General features: G+C 44.8%; 1 protein-coding gene across 2 annotated transcripts; it reads left to right on the forward strand.

The window, feature by feature from the left end:
* The first annotated feature begins 3,556 nt into the window (after positions 1–3,556).
* PRKAR1A (protein kinase cAMP-dependent type I regulatory subunit alpha) lies at positions 3,557–20,197 on the forward strand. 2 transcript variants are annotated; one of them, XM_041409124.1, is made up of 12 exons: positions 3,557–3,676; positions 4,611–4,674; positions 6,780–6,958; positions 12,034–12,207; positions 12,830–12,921; positions 13,106–13,167; positions 13,659–13,705; positions 14,230–14,388; positions 14,819–14,879; positions 15,144–15,265; positions 15,847–15,928; positions 17,695–20,197. In XM_041409124.1, exons 3-12 carry the CDS (start codon positions 6,782–6,784, stop codon positions 17,865–17,867), a joined length of 1,149 nt encoding a protein of 382 aa, XP_041265058.1. In that variant the 5' UTR covers positions 3,557–3,676; positions 4,611–4,674; positions 6,780–6,781; the 3' UTR covers positions 17,868–20,197. The 2 variants fall into 2 exon arrangements, with proteins under 2 accessions (XP_041265058.1, XP_041265059.1); XM_041409125.1 differs by lacking the exon at positions 4,611–4,674 and having other exon boundaries at positions 3,587–3,676.
* The last annotated feature ends 108 nt before the right edge of the window (positions 20,198–20,305 follow it).

The raw sequence follows: 20,305 nt of genomic DNA on the forward strand, positions 1-20,305 counted from the left end.
GGGTATCCTGTTTTTTTCAAAATGTGGAGCCTGTGGTTCAGCCAACACAGGAGAGCTGTGTGACAGAGCTCTGATAATCACAGCCTCCCTCACGCTGAGCTCGTCAGCACTGACTCAGGAGGTAAAATGTTCCCAGTGTTGCCCCTTGGGTGTTGGGAGCCTTCCAGCTGGGAGCCATGCTGGGAGTCTGACGGGCTGTGCTGCAGCAGGCACGTCTGGCACATGGAGATGGATTCCCCCACTGGTCTATCTGTTAGATCTGGCCACTTCAGGGCATTTTTTTCTTGGCACTTGCTTCCTCTGTTTTGAGTCTTAGCAGTCATTTTCTTCTTCAAAGTAACATATGGAAATGGTTTGGGATGTGCCCATAGCAAACTGGTTCTGCACTGGGGACTGTTTCACACAGCTGACGTCAGCCAGGCCGAAGCCTCCACACAGCACCTCAGGGTCCACAGGGGTTCTGAGCCCATGACTCATGCGGGGTTACAGCAGGAAGTTCAAGCACTGTCTTTCAGACTCTTTTTGGATCATATCAATTCCTTGCTCTGTTTCTTTATCACTTTCATGTGGCAAATTTACAGATTTTACTGTAATTTTACTGTAAATTTTACAGATTTTACTGTAAAATTCATCCAGAGGCTCAGACTCCCTGACAAACACTGCACTGCTGAGGAACAAGTGTCCTTCTGTCCCTGCATGTGGGGACACTGAAGTGTCACACTGAAAGCTGTCAACATCCAGAGTTTGACCTGGAATCCAGACATCCTCAAATAATCTATTGTAAAAAAAGAATATATTTTTGTGTGTTTTGGTTTCTAATCCATGGATCTTCCTACGAATCACTGTGTGGTGCTGTGAGCCAAGGTGTGCAGCAGTAAGAGAGGGTTATTTTCAGTGCTAGTTAAAGCTTAAACAAAATACAAGGAGCCAAGCCCTAAGGATACAGTGTGAACTCTACCTCTGGCACCTCATGGTCCACAGAGAGCTCACAGGTTTTAATTCCTGATTTTCTGATGTCGATTTCAGGGCTGTTTGAGATAATGGCAGCTTCTGTTTGTGGATGAAACCTTTCTGTGCCACTAAAACTTCTTCTTTCCCCATTCTCTCCACCCCAAGACAGCACACATGCAACAGTCACCGATCAGGAGTGTTCCAGGTTGTGCTCTGCCCCTTTGAAACCCCATTTGTACCTCACGGATGACGAGCATGCCTGATTTAACACCTAAATCTGTGTGTGTGACAAAACCATGGGCTGCTTCAATCTGCCACTTGTTTGATTCATTTAGATTCAACCCCAGGCTGCTCCAGGACTCTCTGTCACAGAACAGGGTCCTGAGTTGGGTGGTGCCTTCAGCAGAAGCCCCTGGCACTGCAGCTCCTGTGCAGCACCCCGCAGGCACTGTTAATTTGGCTGTCACTGACCTTTCCAGCAGCTCTTTCTGTTCCCCGCACACAGCAGGGCTGGCTGACGTCTGTGCTCTTATTTCCCACCTTGGCTCACACGCTCTTTCCCCCTGAGCTCTCCTCTGCTCTCCAGCAGCCACAGCCCTGGGCAGCAGATTGCTCCATGAGAAACTGATGCAGAAAGTTGTTTGAAATCAAAGTTGTGGGAATAGCGCTGACGGTAATGCCAGTTATTTACTCGGGAATGTTTAATTAGATGGTTAAGACCAGGATCTGACTTTAATTCAGACCAGACCAAATGGGACAGGGCTTTGTTTGCTTTTAATTTCCCTTACGTCTTCGGTGGTGTGAGAATTAACACGTGGGGATGTAGGAGCATCAGCTCATGGCAGTGTGATTTAACTTTGAGAGATAACCAGTGCTGACTCACTGGGGGAAGCTGTGTCCAGTGGCTCCACAAGACTCCTCCTGGAAGCTGGTTCTGTTCCCCTCCTCCTGGCTCCAGGACTCCAGCAGGGATTGCATCAAGCACAAAGGATTACTTGTTTCCCTAAGAAAGAGGACGTTGCAGAACAGGTTTTACACACGGTGTTCCAGATGGGATCTATCCCAAAACAGCACCAGGACTTGTCCAAACAAGGAGCAGTGAGATGTGACACTAGCAGGCAGCTCATAAAGAAAAAAGGGGAGGTAAAAAGCTGAGAAAGAAATGTGTAGGTGGGAATGCAGATGATTTTTTGTGGTGTTCCAGTAGTTTTGAGTTACAGAAGGAACTGTTCTATAACCAGGTGAGCAAGTAATTTGGTATTTCAATGCTGTGCTCTGAGAGTGTTTCACAAATATTAATTACTCTTATTTGTATTTTTTGTAAAAGTCCCAACTTTGAGCTTAATGTCAGAACATCCTGGACCCTGGCTTCTAATTAATCCAGATCAGACAGAAATTATCAAAGATTTGGGGAATGTGAGCTCAGGGGCTGGACTTGGTCTGTTGGAATTGCAGGTCCCAAGATCTACACCCAAGTTATGACCCTTTATTTCTCTAATATAAGAGCTAATAAACAAGAAACCCCTCAGCAGGTAGTTCCTGATGGCTTGTGTGTCACTGCACAAACACCACTTTCTTCTTATATCAAAATATACATTAAACTGTTGCTATTGAGAGTCATTTTCACTGTGCATTACGTGATTCTCCCACATAAGGTTAAGCACAAGTGAGTGCTGGCTGAAATGATGTAACATTAGAGTAAAAAGCTGAGTTATGTTCTGTATTGCAAGATCAGCAAACACACAGTTCAGGGCTCATTTTTAGGGCTCATTTCTCCTCCCCAAGCCCAGAGATGTGCTCTGCCCATGCCAGCACAGCCTGGATATAAAAATCCTTTAAATGATTTCTTACAGCTTGGAGCAGACAAAGTGAATGGAGTCAAAGGGCTCATCTCAGCATAAAGACACATGAATTAATTCCCATGCGGATTTACATAGAGTATAGTGAAATCTTTGCCAAACTTCAACATCGTTTATTTCCCTCCACCTATAACAATCTCTGATGTTTTAACCGGGTCCTTTCCAGGCCGGGGATTGCCAGCACCCGCGGCCGTGTCGGTGTGGAGTTGATACCCGGCGGATCCCTCTCCCCTCAGGGTTTCCATCTCCTCTCGGCCATTCTGGCTCCTCTGAGTTTCCCACTCCTCTCGCCATTCCCGCTCCACTCAGGGGATCCCCCTCTCCTTAGGGTTTCCCACTCCTCTCGCTACTCCCTCCCTCCTCAGGGATTCCCACTCCTCTCGCCATTCCGCCTCCCCTCAGGGTTTCCCACTCCTCTCGCCAATCCCGCTCCTCTGTGGATCCCTCTCCTCTCGCCATTCCCGTTCCCCTCAGGGTTTCCCACTCCTCTCGCTCTTCCCTCTCTCTTCAGGGTTTCCATCTCCTCTCAGCCATTCCCGCTCCCCTCAAAGTTCCCCACTCCTCTCAGCCATTCCCGCTCCCCTCAGGGGATCCCGCTCCCCTCAGGGGACACCCCCCACCCGTTCCCGCCAGCCCCGCGCGCCTTAAAGCCACAGGTTCCTCCCGCGCCGCTCCCCAGCCCGTGCCCGCGCCGCTCCCACTGTTGCCCCTTTAAGGTTACCGCGGCGACGGGCCCGGGCGAGAGCGAGGCGCATTGACGTCACGGCGGGCGGGGCCCGTCCGGCCGGTCGGTTTCCGGTGCCGCCGCTGCAGCGAGGCCGCGGCCGGGCCGGGACGGGCGGGGGGTCCCGGCGGAGCCGCCGCAGGTGAGCGGGGCGGGGGCAGCGGCCGGGCGGCCCCGGGGTCAGTGATAGGGCTGGGGGCGACGAGAGCCGCGCGGGACGGGCGAGGAGCGGGAGCCTGCGGCCTTGGGGCGGGGCCGGCCCGGCTGAGGGAGCGGAGCTGTGGCCGCGGCTCCGGGACTGCTGCGGGGACAGCGGCGCCTTCTCGGGCCAGCGTCCGAGGGGGCCCCGCGGGCTGTGGGGCCGGGCCCGGCGGCGCTTCCGGGCCTTTGGGCCGGTTTGGCCCCGCGGCTCCGCGTCCCCCGCCCCGGGGGTACGGGGTCGGTGCCTCCCCGGTGGCCCCGGGTCTGGAGCGGCCGCAGCTCCGCGCTGCGTGAGGGGCTGGGCTGGGCGGGGCAGCCACGCCTTGGGCAGCTCGGGGAAGCTTTGGGAATGTGCGGAAAAAACGGCTTGTAGAAATAAATACCGGAGTTTTCATTTTGCCCGTGATACCGCATTTCCTGCTCCGGTCTTGCCCTTCTGGCGTGGCCCCTGCCCGCTCCCGGAGCGCAATGTGCGGCCGGTCACGGAGCCGCCGGGGCCGCTTGATTAGCGCTGACCTTCACCGTGCGGGCTGGCAAAACAAAGGGAGCAACTGGAGAACTTACGGGCGCCTTCTGAGCCCGGGGGAAGGCCACGCTTTGTGTTTATGCAACGCGCAATGCACGTGTGTGTGTGCGTGTCCTTGAGCAGGGATTAAGTGTGACAATCACCCAGGTGAAGTGTTGGTAATTCCTTATTAACTCGAAGCCTTCTGTAATCTCCAGCAGCAGAATTCGGAGGGGCACGTTGTTGTGTTGCCTCTGTGCCCTGGCTTTTCGTGCTGCTGCCTCAGCAGGATGAAACCCGTGATGTGACTTCAGTGACTTGTCATTTCTCACAATTATTTTGACTGAATACATTTTTTCCCTTTCAAAAGCTGATCCCGGGATCAACATATCTTACTGCATATAAATAAGCTGTTGCCACACTCCCTGTACCAGGTAACTTTCTTTATATTTCATCCAAAAATGCCCTGAGAAATTATTTCCTGTTTCTTTTAGCTCTCATGGTGTTAATTTTCTTATGAAAAAAATGACATGAAATGTGTGTCTATATACCTGTACATGTAAAAAATGTATTTTAAAATGGTTTTATAACCTTGTGGGGGGCTGAGCCAGGCTAGATGCTAAGCACCCACCAAAACTGCTCCATCACTGCCCTCTTCAACTCAGCAACAGAAGGAAAATATAAGGAAAGGTTCCTGGACTGAGATAAGGGAGAGATCACTCACCGTGTGCCATCATGAGCAAAACAGACTCCAGTCGGGGAAATTGGTAATAAATTCAACTAATTAAATTTGAGTAGGATAATGAGAAATAAAGCCAAATCTTACAAACATCTTCCTGGCCCTCTCCCTTCTTTCCAGCCTTAACTTTACTCCTGATGTTCTCTGCCTCCCCTCCCCTCAGGGGTGGAGATTGCGGTCAGTTCTCTGCATGTTGTGTCTGCTGCTCCATCCTGCTCAGGGGAAGACTGCTCACACCTTCCCCATGGGTGACAGTCCTCCATGGACTTCTGCAATCAATCCTTCCTGCAGGTTGCTCTCCAGCCTGCTTTCCCTTCCATGGTCACAACTCCTGCCAGAAAACCACCCCAGCACAGGATTCCTATGGGGTCACACTCTGTGCATTCCCCTGCTCCAGTGTGGGGTCCTCCACAGGGTGTAGGTGGATCTCTGCTCCCCTGTGGATTTCCAGGGGCTGTGGGTAGATCTCTGCTCCCCCTGGATCTCCAGGGCCTGCAGGAGGATCTCTGCTCCCCCATGGATCTCCAGGGGCTGTGGGTGGATCTTTGCTCCCCTTTGGATCTCCAGGGGCTGTGGGTGGATCTTTGCTCCCCCGTGTATTTCCAGGGCTTGCAGGTGGATCTCTGCTCCCCCGTGGATTTCCAGGGGCTGTGGGGGCATCTTTGCTCCCCCATGGATCTCCAGGGGCTGTGGGTGGATCTTTGCTCCCCTTTGGATCTCCAGGGGCTGTGGGTGGATCTCTGCTCCCTGGTCTCCAGGGGCTGTATCACAGGCTGCAAGGGAATCCGTGCTCCAGGGCCTGGAGCAGCTCCTGCCCTGACTGGGGGCTGCAGGGCTGTTTTTCCCATTTATTCCCACTCCTCTGTCTGGCTGAAGGAGCCATTTTTCCTCCCTCCTCAGATACACTGTCCCAAAGGCTCTGCCACTGTCACTGGTGGCCCAGCCTCGGCCAGTGGCAGTTTCATGTTGGAGCTGGCTGGCATTGGCTCTGTTGGACATAGCCAGCAGCTTCTCACAGAACCCCCCTATACCCTGTGCTACCCAAATCTGGAAGTGGAAGCCCAGCATAAACTTGAAAGGGGAGAAAAATCTGCTTAAGAACATTTTTGGAAGTGTCATAGCTGAAGTCTTTAGAAAACCTGGCATCATAACAGATGTTTAAAGCTGTACTCTTCATTATTTACAGTTGCAGAGGTATTTTTGGATTGCAGTGTATCCATGAAATAAGTGATGAGGTATGAGCAGGTTTAAATTACACAGGAGCTTTTTAGGAGTGATGCCTGTAATCCATAACTTCCGCTAGCAAACTCTGCCCTGACATTTTGGCTTTGCCTTCAGCCTGAGCATGTTTCACTTCCGAATGCTGGTCGTGCTTGGCCTCTCACATTTCCAGCTCCCACCCACCTCTCTCCTGGCCCTCGTCCATCCCCGTGACCCCACACAGACCACGCAGCTCCTGACAGGAGCCTCCAGTCCTACAAAATCCTCAGTTCAAGCAGCAGGAAGTTCAGGTGGGATCTTCCCTGACTTGGAGCACCCACAGGACTCGAGTTGTTGAAGCTTTCTCAGCTTTTCCTTTTCTGTCTGTGGCCATAGAGCCCTCAGAGTTTTGATTTCTGATTTCCTTCCAGGTGCTAAATAAGTTCCCATCATTTTCTTTAGCTTAGTTACTGCTCTGGTAGGTAAAGGTGCTTTTTTGCTGTGGTATCAGTAAGATAAAACAGCATAACTTTGTTTTAGGCAGCAGCATCTTTGTTTTCAGTAGTTATGTATTTTTTAACCTCCTTTTGTTGCCTTCAGCCATGGCAGCTTCCAGCAGCAGCAGCAGCGAGGAGGAGCGGAGCCTTCGGGAGTGTGAGCTTTACATCCAAAAACACAACATCCAGCAGCTGCTGAAGGATTGCATTGTGCAGTTGTGCACAGTGAGACCTGAAAGACCCATGGGATTCATCAGAGAGTACTTTGAGAGATTGGAGAAGGTAAAAACACAGAATGGGAGGGAAGGAGGGTGGAACAACTTCTATTGAAATGTATCTTTGTCATTTAGGGGCTGAGCTGCAGATTTGATCAGTTGTGTTGACTGTTTGAAATTGGAAGCGGTGCTTTTGGAAAACAGCTCCTGTTTTTCAGTAGTTTGTGCACCTCTGTCGTACCAAAGCCTGTAGGTCAAACCATAAGGTGACAAGGAGACTTATCCAGCTGGGATAGAGGTGTGATCCCAGCCCAGTGCTTACTCATGGAGGCTGGTACACAGCATACATGGGTGTGTCTGGAGCTGGAGAACTCTGGAGATTGACCTTGCTCGATGCTGCTGAGGGCATTTGGATTCTTATATTGATTTCCAGTAATGTGGCTAGAGCACAGAAGTGGTGCCAGTGGTATTATCCAGGCCTAGTTGAAGACAAATGGAAGTATTTGCATTGCAGATCTCTGGAAGAGCAAGCCTGTCTGTCTTCTCTTGGGAGTTCACTGTTGGTATCCCTCTTGTGCTTGTCCTGAGGTCCCTTTGGTGTTTTTGTTGTTGTTGGAAGCATTCTAGGATCTTGGGAATGGAAAGCATTCGGAGTTGAAACAGTGATTTCACACTCATCTGACCTGTTAATTTTATATATTGAAATCTAAGCAGGTAGGAAAAGGAGCTGCAGTGGGAATGGGAAGATTGAAAGCTTGCACAGAGGAAAGGTTGGATGCAACTGTACTCAGAACATGGAATTAGTAAATAATGCAGCTGTGACCTTGTGCAGCACTCGTTTGCAGGTGATGCTCTCAGTACTTGTATAAGGCAGTTAGATATTTATTTTTTGTTCTAGTGAGTTACTAATTGCTGATATAAAGAAGAAGGAAATTAACACTGGAGATCATAAATATGTCTTGTGGAAATTGTATTTTAATGGAAGTGTTCAGGATAAATACTAGAAAATGACCAAGGGGTGCAGACTACCTGCTATAACTCGTAATTTATTTGGGGAACATTTTGCCTATGAAATTAAGAGCTCTGACTTTTTTTTTGGTTGTGTGTATCAGCAGCAAACCAGTGAATAATGAGGTTCTTAAAAATCCCTTGTCCCTGCCTGTTACAATTAGTCCTTCCCCTCCTTGAATTCTTGAGTTTTGAGGTACTGCTAGGCTGGGAATTTTAAAACATCACCACAGGTATCTATAGACAAAATTTTACCAAGTAAACAGCATTACTGTGCTTAGAATAAATCCTAAACCAATCCATATGTGGGGATGTAAATGGGATTATTTAGGTGCTTTTGTTTAGTGGATTTATGGTCAACATGCAGTATTTAGGAAGTTAATTTGTTTTTTAGCAAGATAGCGAGTCCAACTCTGAATTTAACGACATGGATGTTGGAATTGAATAAGTTGATGATTTTATTCTGGTGCACATTGGCTCTCTGTGTGCTTGGTCAGCCTACACTGAAGCTGAAAATAAAACTGGTTAGGTAATGTTTTTTCCCCTTAACGTGCTCTCACAGTTTTGGTCGGGGTCTCTCCTCATGGTTTCCAAGTGCCCTCTAGTGCAGCTGTAGCTGCAAGTGAAACTGGAGCATTTCTTTGTTGCCTCCTAGGGTTTCAGACTTGCTGCAGCTTCCCCTGGGTGGTTTCCCCACTCAGCTGGCTGAGTTTACCCAGGTGCTGTGGTACCTGCCCAGCTCTCAGGTAACAGAGCAGTGAACATCCTGTGCTGGGCAGCAAACTCCTGACAGCCCTGTCTGGAGAGCACAAATGCTCAGCAACGTTATTAACCAGCTCCAGCCCAGTCCTCAGCTCTGCTACAGCAAAAATGCCTGAAACTCACTCTGCTTCACTTCCCAGAATCGTGTCTTTTACACCTGTAATAAAGCAGAGCACTTTTTCAATGTGCTTTCTGAATTTTCCTCTCTGACTGTATCTCAACCTGAGTTTTTTTTTTTAATGAGATTGATTTTTGAAGGAACACCATTGAAGACTGAAGTGAGCTTGCTATTTTCTCTCTCATTCTCTTGACAAGTCATCTCTTCCACTGCACACAAACAGAGCTGATTCACTGTCATGTTATTAAAACATGTTGAAGAAATTTAAACATGCTTTAGAATTTCTGTTCAGAAACATTAAAATTGCTGCCTCCAAGATGGTTACAGCTACTGTAGGAATTCAAATGTCCTCTTCTGGGTTATGAAAGCTGTTAGATGGATCTAATTACTACTCATTGATTGTATAAATGGTTTTATTTTATCTGTTATCTGGCCTCTGTTCTCTTTGCTGTGCGAACATGTGTGGTAATAGCAATACCTGCTAAAAGCTGTAATAGCTCTCCAGTGCTGGGCTGTGTTGTGCAGCTTGAGCTATGGAAATTTAATGTAGAGATCATTATTGCAGCCTGGCAGGTGAATCCTGGCTGTTGGACATGCCTGTCCTCTGGAAGAAGTGCATGCTTGAAATATTGTGTGTGATGCAGTTATGTGCACATCAGGCTTTGCAGAAAGCTGGAATTAGGAAGTGTGATGGACATGTAGTCACTGTCCCTGTTCCCTACCACCTGCCCTGCTCAGATATCTGAATATTTTCCCATTTTCCAAAGTGTTTCTTTTGCAAAACAAGCTAGTTCAGGAGGATATACTGTGCAGTTGGGAATTTATGGCAGAGCTTTTTTAAAAATGCTTTTATAGCTTCTGAATGTTTGGGGTTTTTAAAATCTGATATAAATTAAATACTGATTAACCAGAGGAAGTTGAGACTGTGTCTGGTGCAATGACAATTAGCAGGTTTTATAGTGTACATAATTCTGAAAATGTGAAGGTCTTCTTCAGTAGCTGATAGACTTAAATCTGAGTATGTGAGGCGTCATCACTTCAGTGTTACTTGGAATAATTGAAGTGGACTTAAAAAACATTGGTCATTTGTCAGGAAAAATGAGGCTTGCAGTTCGTGACTGACACTGAAAATTGTGAACTGCCTCATCAGCTGAAAGACAGATCAACACTTGGATGTAATAAATAGATTATTCCTAAATCTTTCTCAAATCCTGGCAATGTTTATACTGATGAGTACAGAGCAAACTGGGTGTCTTCATCCATGATATGTTTAATGTGAGGAGCTTCTAGACTTAAACAGGTTTTCCTCATAAACAATGGCTAAATCCAAAGGTATCTGGGAATAACAACTGCCACCCTTTCTTCAGGTCCTACTGTAATTATTCTCTGATCTATTGGTTTAATAAATGGGGGTTAGTGTCAGATATTGTAAAAGGTGTCTGTTAAAAAGATGAAACTGAGATTATAGGATGTCGTGGCACAGGGTTGTCTGGCAGTGTGTAATATGAATCTCTGGAGATTTATAGTGTAGCTGATATGGTGATGTTTGGAGCTGATGATCTTGGAGGTCTTTTCTAACCTCATTCTATGGTTCTATTCCATGATTTGTATCAGGGAGAATCGTATTGCTGAGTGTGTGTGGACTATTTAGAATAACAGGTGTATTTTAAATAAATACGTTATTTACCCACATGTAACTTGTTTCTGTGTACATCCCCTACTTAATATTCTAAAAAAAAAAAGTTAATATTAAATTTTGGGTCAGACAGAAGTTACCAGTTATAATTTTTTGTGTTAGTGCAGTTTCCTTCTCCCTGAGCGGGGCATTGCCTTGAGGAGTCTCTTGAAGAGTGTTTTGATAACAACTCTCTCACTAAATGCTGCTGAAGTGCTTCAATCTCTGATCACAATATTTAATATTTTATGTTGATACTGGAAAAAACCCAGCAGCTGATGTTCACTTATTTAAAAAGTGTCTTTTTTGATGGGTTAAGTATTTTGTATGTGAGCAAACACATTCTGTGGTTGATGATGAGGCAGTTTACACCAAACACTTACTACTGCTCAGGCTGTTTTTAATTTCATCTCTGTTGAGACTCATTCCTCTAAAATCAGAGGACAGAAATGAGTTTTAAATACATTTGGCTCCGATGGTTGGGAAATGTGGCACCATTTGATCAATGGGCAAAGAGCAGGAAGTGAAACGTGAGGCTGTGGAGCTCCTTGGCTCTGGGAGAGGAGCAATGGAAACTCCCAGGAATGGGCATCCCATGGCCCTTCCCTCGGGCTGGTGTTGTTTCCAAAGCCTCTGCCCAGCTGGGATCAAGGACACTGGACAAACCCAACTTTTACAAGGGCTGGAGCTCTGGGAGAACAGATGAGTCCTTGTTCTTTTACAGAATGTCCCAAACCCGTTTCCTAACACTGGGAAAGTCATTTGAGCTGTTCTGATGTCAGTGCTCTGACTCCAGGGTTGGCTGTTTTGTTTTTAATCTGATTTTAGTTGATTGAGGTGAATCTTTCGAAGAATCAAATTTCTGTGTGTCAAGTTAATTAAAATTTATGTTATTGTAAGTACCCTGCTCTTCTAGAGTATCACTACAACACAATAAGTAACTGAAAGAAATAAGGAAAACAAGTAACCTTGTGCAAGGTTTGCATGTGGTTTGCATAAAAAAAATCCCACTTAGGCCTCTAGCATCCTTCCTCCAGCTCTTTTGAAAGCAGTGTTCATGTTTCTTTCTCCCAAAATAAATGTTGGTTAATGAGTATCAAGTTGGTCCATGACTCAACCTCTTTCAAAAGCTTCTCATGTAGCATGGATTTCTGAGGAATTGCTCCTCTGTCTTTCAACTCCAAAAAGGCTTTAACACCTCGCAGCTGAGGGGAGGAATTGGGGGTTTGTAGCTGGGGAAGTGCCTTCAGCATTTGAGGAATGTCCTCATCACCTGTTGAACACGCTGGCAGAAACCAGAATCAACTTGTTCACACCAATAGTTTAATAAATGAAGAGTAACTCAATAAAATAAACATCATTGTGATGTGACTGGTAGGAATGAAAGGCACATCTACCACGTGTTTTGAAAGGCCTTTGATCTCAGATGCTGCAGTCTCCTGTTTGCCTTAATGTGGGAATAATGGTACACAGGAAGCTCCCTGGTGTTGGCAGGCTGGGCTGCAACATGATACATCACTGCTTTTTTTTTTTTTCCCTTTGGATTATGTGACACAAACATGTCTTCCTTCCTGTTTAGGAGGAAACAAAGCAGTTGTTGAATCAGCTGAAGTCTGGTTCTCGCTCCGACTCCCGGGAGGATGAGATCTCCCCTCCTCCCCCCCTCAACCCTGTGGTTAAATACCGATCACGACGTGGGGCCATCAGTGCAGAAGTCTACACAGAAGAGGATGCTGCCTCTTATGTTAGAAAGGTGCTCTGACTCTTAAACCTTGCTCAGAATTACATCCACAATCCAAGAGTCTATCTGAACCCACCTTCTATCCAGGGCATTAAATAACACCAAGCTCCTGGAGCCTGTTATGTCCTAATTGCTGTAAAAAGCAGACCTGTGTGTGTGCCTGTTTAACTGGAGGACAGAATAACCCATCATGCAATTAAACCATTCATGCATTACTTAGACCTGTTCCCTTTGAAGTCATGTATATTTAGATGTGCATATATTTAGATATATAGAATGTGCTTCCAGTTATTTGGCAGCTGCAACAACATTTGGCCTAATGGCAGAGCAGGCTTGCTGCTGTTCCCAGGAAAGCACAGGTTGAACAGATACTCGTCCTCCTGCAAAAAAACTTAAAAACTGAACATGGAATTATGCTTTCCAGTTGCATAAAATAATACAAAATTATATTTTCCTTGTGTTCAAACTGTCTGTAAACATTTACTATATTTGGAGTTGTATTTATAGTGCTTGAAAGAAAATGGAAAAACTCAGCCGGTGTTTTGTAGCAATTTAAGTTGTTTTTTTACCATGGGAAATGCAGAAATTTTTCATGTGAAAAATTAACCATTTCCTTTCTCTGATCCTCCCCTAGGTTATTCCAAAGGATTATAAAACCATGGCTGCTTTGGCAAAAGCAATTGAGAAGAATGTGCTGTTTACCCATCTTGATGATAATGAGAGGAGGTAGGAGGAAGTCTTGGTGGGGTTAAGGTTTGTGGGAGGGCAGAGTTCAGAAGAGCTAAATGTGTCACAAATCTGCAGTGGCCAGGGGAAGCACACAGAGCTCCAGGAGCGTTGTTGATGGGTTGGGGGTACAGATGTGTGGAGTTGTGCAGGTTTTTGTGTGATTTGGTGTCCTCTCCTTCAGTGACATCTTCGATGCGATGTTCCCCGTCACTTACATCGCAGGAGAGACTGTCATCCAGCAAGGCAAGTGACACTGTTTGCTCTGGGGAGTCATTTGGGGATGGGGAGCTGGCTCTGGCCTAGTGCTCTGTGTTTATTTTTTAATATAAGAACAGGCTCACTGCAGCCACACGATTTCTTGTTTTGTTCCCAGAAGCACTTTATACTGAAGTGAGGAGTCAGAGCCACTGGAGGAGGATGAGGCTTTTTTGCAGAGATTATCTCTTGGAATATGGTCCTTTGATGACTCTGTAGAAATGTTATGTCAGTTTATGCATCTGGTTGGCCTTTCCAGTAATCCTGGAATTGCTGCTGATCTCCTGAGTACCAGTAAATGTCCCCTTTTGGGGGGCTGAGAGGAGTGTGAAATCAGCAAAATGTGATGTTTCACCCTGCAAACTGTGCAAAAATTTGCCAACCTTGTTTAGTTTAAACATCGAAGTTGGCAGAGATGCCAGTTCTTTCTAAGTATATTCAGTTTAGTGTATATTTACTTTTTTTTTTCTCTTCTTTAGGTGATGAAGGTGATAACTTCTATGTTGTTGATCAAGGAGAAATGGATGTAAGCATTACTGGTAGTTTATTAATGATATGTTCATTCCTAGAAGAAGAGTACTCTGATATTTGTAGGCCTCTTCTACAGACCCTGCCTTTAGCAGCTTTGCTCATTTTAAGTTCTTACTTACAGAAGTTTGTTTTGCCCCCTAACAGCTCAGTCTGGTTGCACAGACTGAGTTTGAAAAGGAATGATTTGGACACAATACAGATGTGTTAAGCATGCAGGGTGGAGTTGAGGTGTGGGGCAAGCTTTAAGAACAACCAGACTTTTTATTTTCCAGCCCAGCTCATTCACAGCTCTTTATGACACAGACCTTGTTGAGATGTTATTTCTCAGGAGTCTGTGTAGAGTCTGTGCATGAGATGTAGAAGAGAATCCCTTTGTCAATGAAAATTCAAATTGTGCTGGGGTTGGAAGCATTGATAAAACCCTGAAATGATCAACCTTAGTGCAGATGTGAGAATTTCCATGTACTCCCAAGGGAATAGAGGGAGTTGAGGGGTGTCTGACCATGCTCTGCCTTCCAGGTTTACGTGAACAGTGAGTGGGCCACCAGTGTGGGTGAGGGTGGGAGCTTTGGAGAGCTCGCCCTCATCTACGGCACCCCCCGAGCTGCCACCGTCAAAGCCAAGACCAACGTCAAGTTGTGGGGCATTGACAGGGACAGCTACAGAAGGATCCTGATGGCAAGTAGCCCTCAAAACCTGGATTTATGCTTTGGGGGTTATGTATCCTGGGTGTCTGTCCTTCTGCCTGTCCTTTGCTGGAGTTATTTATTCCAAATCCTGCTGTCTGCTCAGTAATCAGAAAGCTGATTACTCAACGTGCATCTCTCAGGCACAGGCAAGGGGGGGGAATCTTGCATTAGTGAGCAAAACAATGCCAGTATTAAACTGAGCTGAGACTGTAATAAGACTGCAATAAATGCTGAGTACTTCAGGAATGTTGCTCAACTGGAATATTACTGAGAGAACTCAATTTCAAAACATTTCATCTTGTGGGTTTGGGGTCTGTGAGACAGAACGCCGTGTGTCTGGTTAAATTTGTTTGTGTCTGGAATTTTATTTAGAGTAGAAAGAAAACTTACTTTGTGTCCTTTCCCTTTTTTTTTTATAGGGAAATACTTTGAGAAAGAGAAATATGTATGAGAAATTCCTTAGTAAAGTATCTATATTGGGTAAGTGAGCAGATTTTTGTTTTGGAGTGGAATCAGTTGCCACATTGTCATGAAGCTGTTACCCAGCATTATGATGATTACAGGCTGTTGTGGTAACTCATCACAGCTACTTCTCTGCATCAATCCAAAATAACTCAAATTCAGGTCCTGATCACTGATGCACAAATGCAGGCAGAAATACAGTGACCTCTGTATAAATACAGAGCAGAAGGTGTAATCTGTGCCTTGAGAAGACACTCCAGTAATGAACTCTTAACTCTGCAGAATCTCTGGACAAGTGGGAGCGTCTCACTGTGGCTGATGCCTTGGAGCCGGTACAATTTGAGGATGGGCAGAAGATTGTGGTCCAGGGAGAGCCAGGAGATGAGTTCTTCATTATCTTGGAGGTAAGCAAGCTCAAAATTAAAAGCTCAGAACTTGACTTTTTTTTAATTGTGTTCCTAAGCAGGCACTTGGAGAAGAACAAAACATAAGAAAGTACTTCCAGAGAATCACTAAAGAAACATCATCTTGCTGGACATGCAATAACTGGGATTTACTTTTGCTGTTTTCACAATGATACTTCCAGAAAAAAAGTAACAAGTTTCTGACTGAAAGCAGTTTATCTTTCTGAGAGTATAGACATGTTCTGGATAGCTAGTAATGTCTTACTAGTGTTCTGTCTGGTGGTTTGTGTTTTTTCTGGGTTTTTTTGCTAGTCATACTATAATATTTCTACTGTTCTGAGGAAAACCAGGAAGAAGTCACTGCTGTAGATATGTAAATGTTCAAGATGTCTCATGCTTAGAGAGGAGAGGAGCAGTTGTTCTTATACAGCAGTTAGGTGAACTGTGCAAGGACTGAGAAGTGGCTTTTCAGCTGAGGCATCCTAGCAGTTATTTCTGCAAAGGAGCTGATTCTGTGTGACATTCAGTATTTGGAGTGATGCTGGAAATTGCAGTTGTGTGACTGCTGTCGTTTGTTGAAGGGCACAGCTGCAGTGTTACAGCGCCGGTCAGAAAACGAGGAGTTTGTTGAAGTGGGCAGACTGGGACCTTCTGATTACTTTGGTGAGTTCTGTTGTGACAACTGTGGCTGCAGACACCACTGTCACCATTTTGTCTGTGCTGTGTCAATGGTGGAGATGAGATGGATTTGCTTAATTACTGTTTTGGGCTCCTGTGGTTGCTCTCAGTGTTGGGTGAGTATCAGAGTCACTTGGCACTCAGGCGTGCACACAGGATGTGATTGTTCCATGCTACTTTACTGTAAAAGATGATTTGGCCTGACCTCCCTGCCCTGAGCAGAGCTAAATTTCTAAATTACATCGTATTCCTCAGGGCTGTGTCCAGCTGAGTTTCCTGTGTCTCCAGGGATGGAGATCCCACAGCCTCTCTGGGCAATTTCATTCTCTGTCTAACCAGCCTTGTTGTGCAGAAGCTTTTTCCTTCATGCCTGACAAGAATTTCCTGTTCTGCAGCCTGTTGCTTTCTGTCTGTGTTTCCCTGTGCAGCCTGGGTTTGTCTTTGTAGTCACTCATTACACAGCTGAAGACAGCAGTAAGATAAGAAAATTCCTTCTGTCTCCAAGTCGGAAAGGAACCTGGTCAGAGCCTGCTCTTTAGTGGTTAAACACAGCCCTCCCTCTCAAAACCCCTAACATTTTTCTCATGTTTTCGGTAGTTCCTCTCTTTGCTCTTGCTAAAACCTTTTGGTTGTCCAGGTTTTCAGCTCTGTAGATGATGTAAGCAGCAAATCCTCTGCAAGGCCTGAATTACGATGGACTTGAGTGCATGGGTTCTGCCCAAAGGCCTGCTTGGCTCAGGATCTAGGAGTAGACATCATTCTGTGTCATTTCATATTTTCTGGTATTTCCCTCTGTGTTCTCTTGAGTTTCCCACTCTAAAACGAAGTATTATCACAGTCATTGTGTCCAGGTGCTGCAGACCTTTCTTTCAGGGGTTTAACTCTGTCTTAGAACCTCCTTATTCTTTAGCAAGCCTCTCTTTTGGAAGCTGCTGAGTTCAGGAGTTTGGGCACAGAGGAAGAGTTTTCCTCATTTCTTTGGAACATCCCTTCTGATAATGCAGGCAAAAATGTTCTCCAAGGAACACTGAGTTCTTTCCTCAGTCCTGAACATGGACAGAGCTCAAGTCCAAAACCAAAACCTCAGAGTTGCTGCTCTGGTTTCTTCCATGCTTGTTGTAGGAATGTTAGGGGTTGTTTCTGTTGCTGATAACAGGGACTTGTTGAAAACTTCATTTCCAAATGCTGTTCAGCAGTTGAAACAAAGCTTTTGGCATGTTTGTGCAAAACTTAAGAAATGGGATCCAGTGGGACTCCAAAATGCTCTTTTTCCACAGCCCCATGACAAAGTCAGAGTTCTGATGCTGGCCTGCAATGGGTCAAAGGCTTCTGTCTGGTGCATGAATGTTTTATTTGTTTGTTTACTTCAAAACCATGCTCTTGTTGTCCTGAGTTTCCTAGAAACACCCGAATTGAGCAGTACTATTAGAAAAATAACTACTTGTTGGCTAGGAAAATGACACTGTGAATTGAAACATGACCTTTCTCAAAGAGACACAGTATTGAAAATTTTTAGGCTTTTTTTTCAGAGAGACTTTAATGTGGACAGGCTCTTTAATTACAAAATCAACAAGTAGGTATTTTTTTTAAACTACCTTCACAGTTGCTTTTAATGTAATTACTTAGGTACTTGTTCTGAGCAGTGCTAAAGCCTGAATTACCTTCTCTGCAATTTCAAGTGGAGAAGGGTCATTTCTTTGCCTCTTTTTCCCATTGATTGGTAACTCTGCTGCCTGTTTCTGCTGTCCCAGGTGAGATTGCTCTGCTGATGAACCGTCCTCGAGCTGCCACGGTCGTGGCTCGTGGCCCCTTGAAATGTGTGAAGCTGGACCGGCCCCGGTTCGAGCGCGTGCTGGGCCCCTGCTCGGATATCCTCAAGAGGAACATCCAGCAGTACAACAGTTTTGTATCACTGTCTGTCTGAAACCCTCCTCCCTGTCCAAGCCATGCTTCACGAATGCAGACTGCTTCCTTCCCCTTGTGCAGAGCCACATCACCACTGGCATTTGCAGCTTCCTGTCCGGTTAAAAAAAAAAAAAAAAAAAGAAAAAAAAAAAAGAAAAACGGAAAAAAAATTAAACTGCTTATCATGGCACTGTCATTAATTTAGAGCATATTATTTCTGTGCTCTCTGTCCCATTAAATTAATAGAAAAAGTTCAGTGGAGACGTTTGCTTCTCTCTGTCACCAGTGTCCAACTCAGGCCAGTGCTCAGCAAGGGAGAGACCTCCTGGCACCACGCCATTGCCATAGAATGAGGAGGTGACAGTAAAGGGAGGAAAAAAAAGTTCTTTTAAAAGTGTTTCTCAAATTATTGGACAGATTTTAAGGCTGTGGTCATCACCTGCTGTATTTCTTTTCACATGAGAGCTACCCTTGTAATTGAGCTTCTTGGGGCTTGGGGTTTTCTGGGTTTCGTTTTCATTTTCTGGGTACTGTAATCCTAGATTCAATCGTGAGGCATCAGCTGCTAAGAAAGCCACAGTTGGAATTTACCAGTATAATTGTTCCTGTGTCTGCTGGTTTAAGATTGCTTAGTTCTGTTCTTGTCAAGTGTAAATCAAAAGCTTTCCAGGTTACTAGTTCTGGTGAACTACTTCAGCTGTTGATCCATTTGCTGACTTGCCGCAACTGATCTTTTCCACTTGTTCTTTCTCCAGCCATAGATTTGCCATTTAAAACTCTTCCTGTTCCAAGTGGCAAGAACCAAATGCTCCATGAAATGCCTGACTTTGGTCTCTAGTACATAGATTGGTGTAAGAATGGTGCAGCTGTCCAGCTGTTAGTACTGTTTGAGTGCTTAGATTGGTGTAGAAGTCGAAAGCAAACATTTGATTTTCCCTGTGAATTGTTCTGTTAATCCTCAGTTGACTTTTAAAAAAATCACCATCAGTTCAAGTGACCCTTTGTTACCAGGGGAAATAAATGCTGTGTGTTTTGGCCAGTATCAGTTGCAGGTGACAAGATTGCTGGTCTGTAGAGCTCCATTATTCTTGGTACAGAATGTGAGGCAAAAAAACTGAGTGTTTGAACTTTCCTGCAGCACTCAGTTGTTTTAAGTTTTTAGAGCTGTCAGTTCATCATTTTAAAAATGGTTCACTGTAAATCTACTTCAAAGCCAAAAGGTGCATTCTCTTTTCTTGCTTATGGAATTTCCACCACACTTATTTAATCCTTTTTTTTTTTTTCCCCCCAAGTTCAATCTGTTGCGGAGTCTTAAATGTATTTCAGTATTTCCCAGCTTTGTGTTCCATTACTCTGTGCTCACCAAGACTTCCCAAAAGTTTTTACTGAATTCCACGGTTCAATAATTGTAGGCAATTTTTAAGGTTTCCTTTAAACTGTAATTTATATCAAGTAGCATAGGTTTGTATTTGGGAGTGACAGCAAGCAGTTTGGCATTTGTTGTGCAACTACTTTAACGATGGAGCCCTCGTTTTATTTCCTTTCTGAGGTGGAGTGGATGCAAATCCAGCGTTTTCCCAGGCATGGAGAGAATCAGGAAGAGTCTGCTAATTCATGCAGAATAATACTGAAAGTATCAAGCCTTTACAAAAGGTTTCAGGGTATTTCTGAAACTGAAATCCCAGGAAGGGGATTGAAATGCTTGTGGTTTGAGTTCTCTATTCAAGAGATGTTGAATAGAGGATTTCTGCCAGAGTCCTTAAGGAATAAACAAATGCTACCTTTTTTTTTTTTTTTTTTTGGTAAAACCTTTTTCTTAAGTTTTGACTCTTGCAGGTTTTTTTCTTCATATGTGTTTTGTGTTACATTAAAGCACCAAAAACTGTGTAAACCAGTTAGAGCTCCACAAAAAAATGCACATTTTTTTTATATAAGGCTTTCTAATCAAGTTTCACTACTGCATCTTTTTAGCTTGCTGTTTACTCCCTTTTGTAGTTTTACCTACAAGATTTTAAGATAAATCAGCTAAGTCTGAGTTAAATATTAAACACAGTTATAGCTTTACCTTTGTGTGCAATTTCAATATGTTTGAAACCACAATTGGCATAGTTTTGCCTTAGCTAACATTCAGGGCTTTAGAAGTACTTTTTTGCTAGTCTATCTTCAGCAAATTGATGAAGTCTATTGCCCTAGGAAGCTATAGTCAACCAGAGGACCATTTTTGTATTGTTACCTGACTCTATAAGTCTGATTTACTGTATGTGCTAATATATTATATTATATTCCTTTTGTTATAGATTGTCCTAATGGCAGGTAAAGCAATAAAATGATTTAAATTCTTAAATGCAATCAGCCTCTTTTATTTTATTCCCTGCCTCTACGTCGTGTTTTCCTTTGGCTTTAGAGGATGTGTTATGAATGAGGCAGCAGAAAATAAGCAGCTTAATGGATTAGCTT

This window comes from Onychostruthus taczanowskii, unplaced genomic scaffold (assembly GCF_017590055.1).
Source record: "Onychostruthus taczanowskii isolate IOZ18803 unplaced genomic scaffold, ASM1759005v1 scaffold30, whole genome shotgun sequence".
NCBI lineage: Eukaryota > Metazoa > Chordata > Aves > Passeriformes > Passeridae > Onychostruthus > Onychostruthus taczanowskii.

Bases quoted from the DNA above. Each gene is read 5' to 3' on its own strand.
- PRKAR1A (XM_041409124.1), top strand. From the start codon at position 6,782: ATGGCAGCTTCCAGCAGCAGCAGCAGCGAGGAGGAGCGGAGCCTTCGG. The intron at 13,168-13,658 runs GCAAGTGACACT...TCTCTTCTTTAG, and splicing joins AGAGACTGTCATCCAGCAAG to GTGATGAAGGTGATAACTTC. The intron at 15,266-15,846 runs GTAAGCAAGCTC...CGTTTGTTGAAG, and splicing joins AGTTCTTCATTATCTTGGAG to GGCACAGCTGCAGTGTTACA.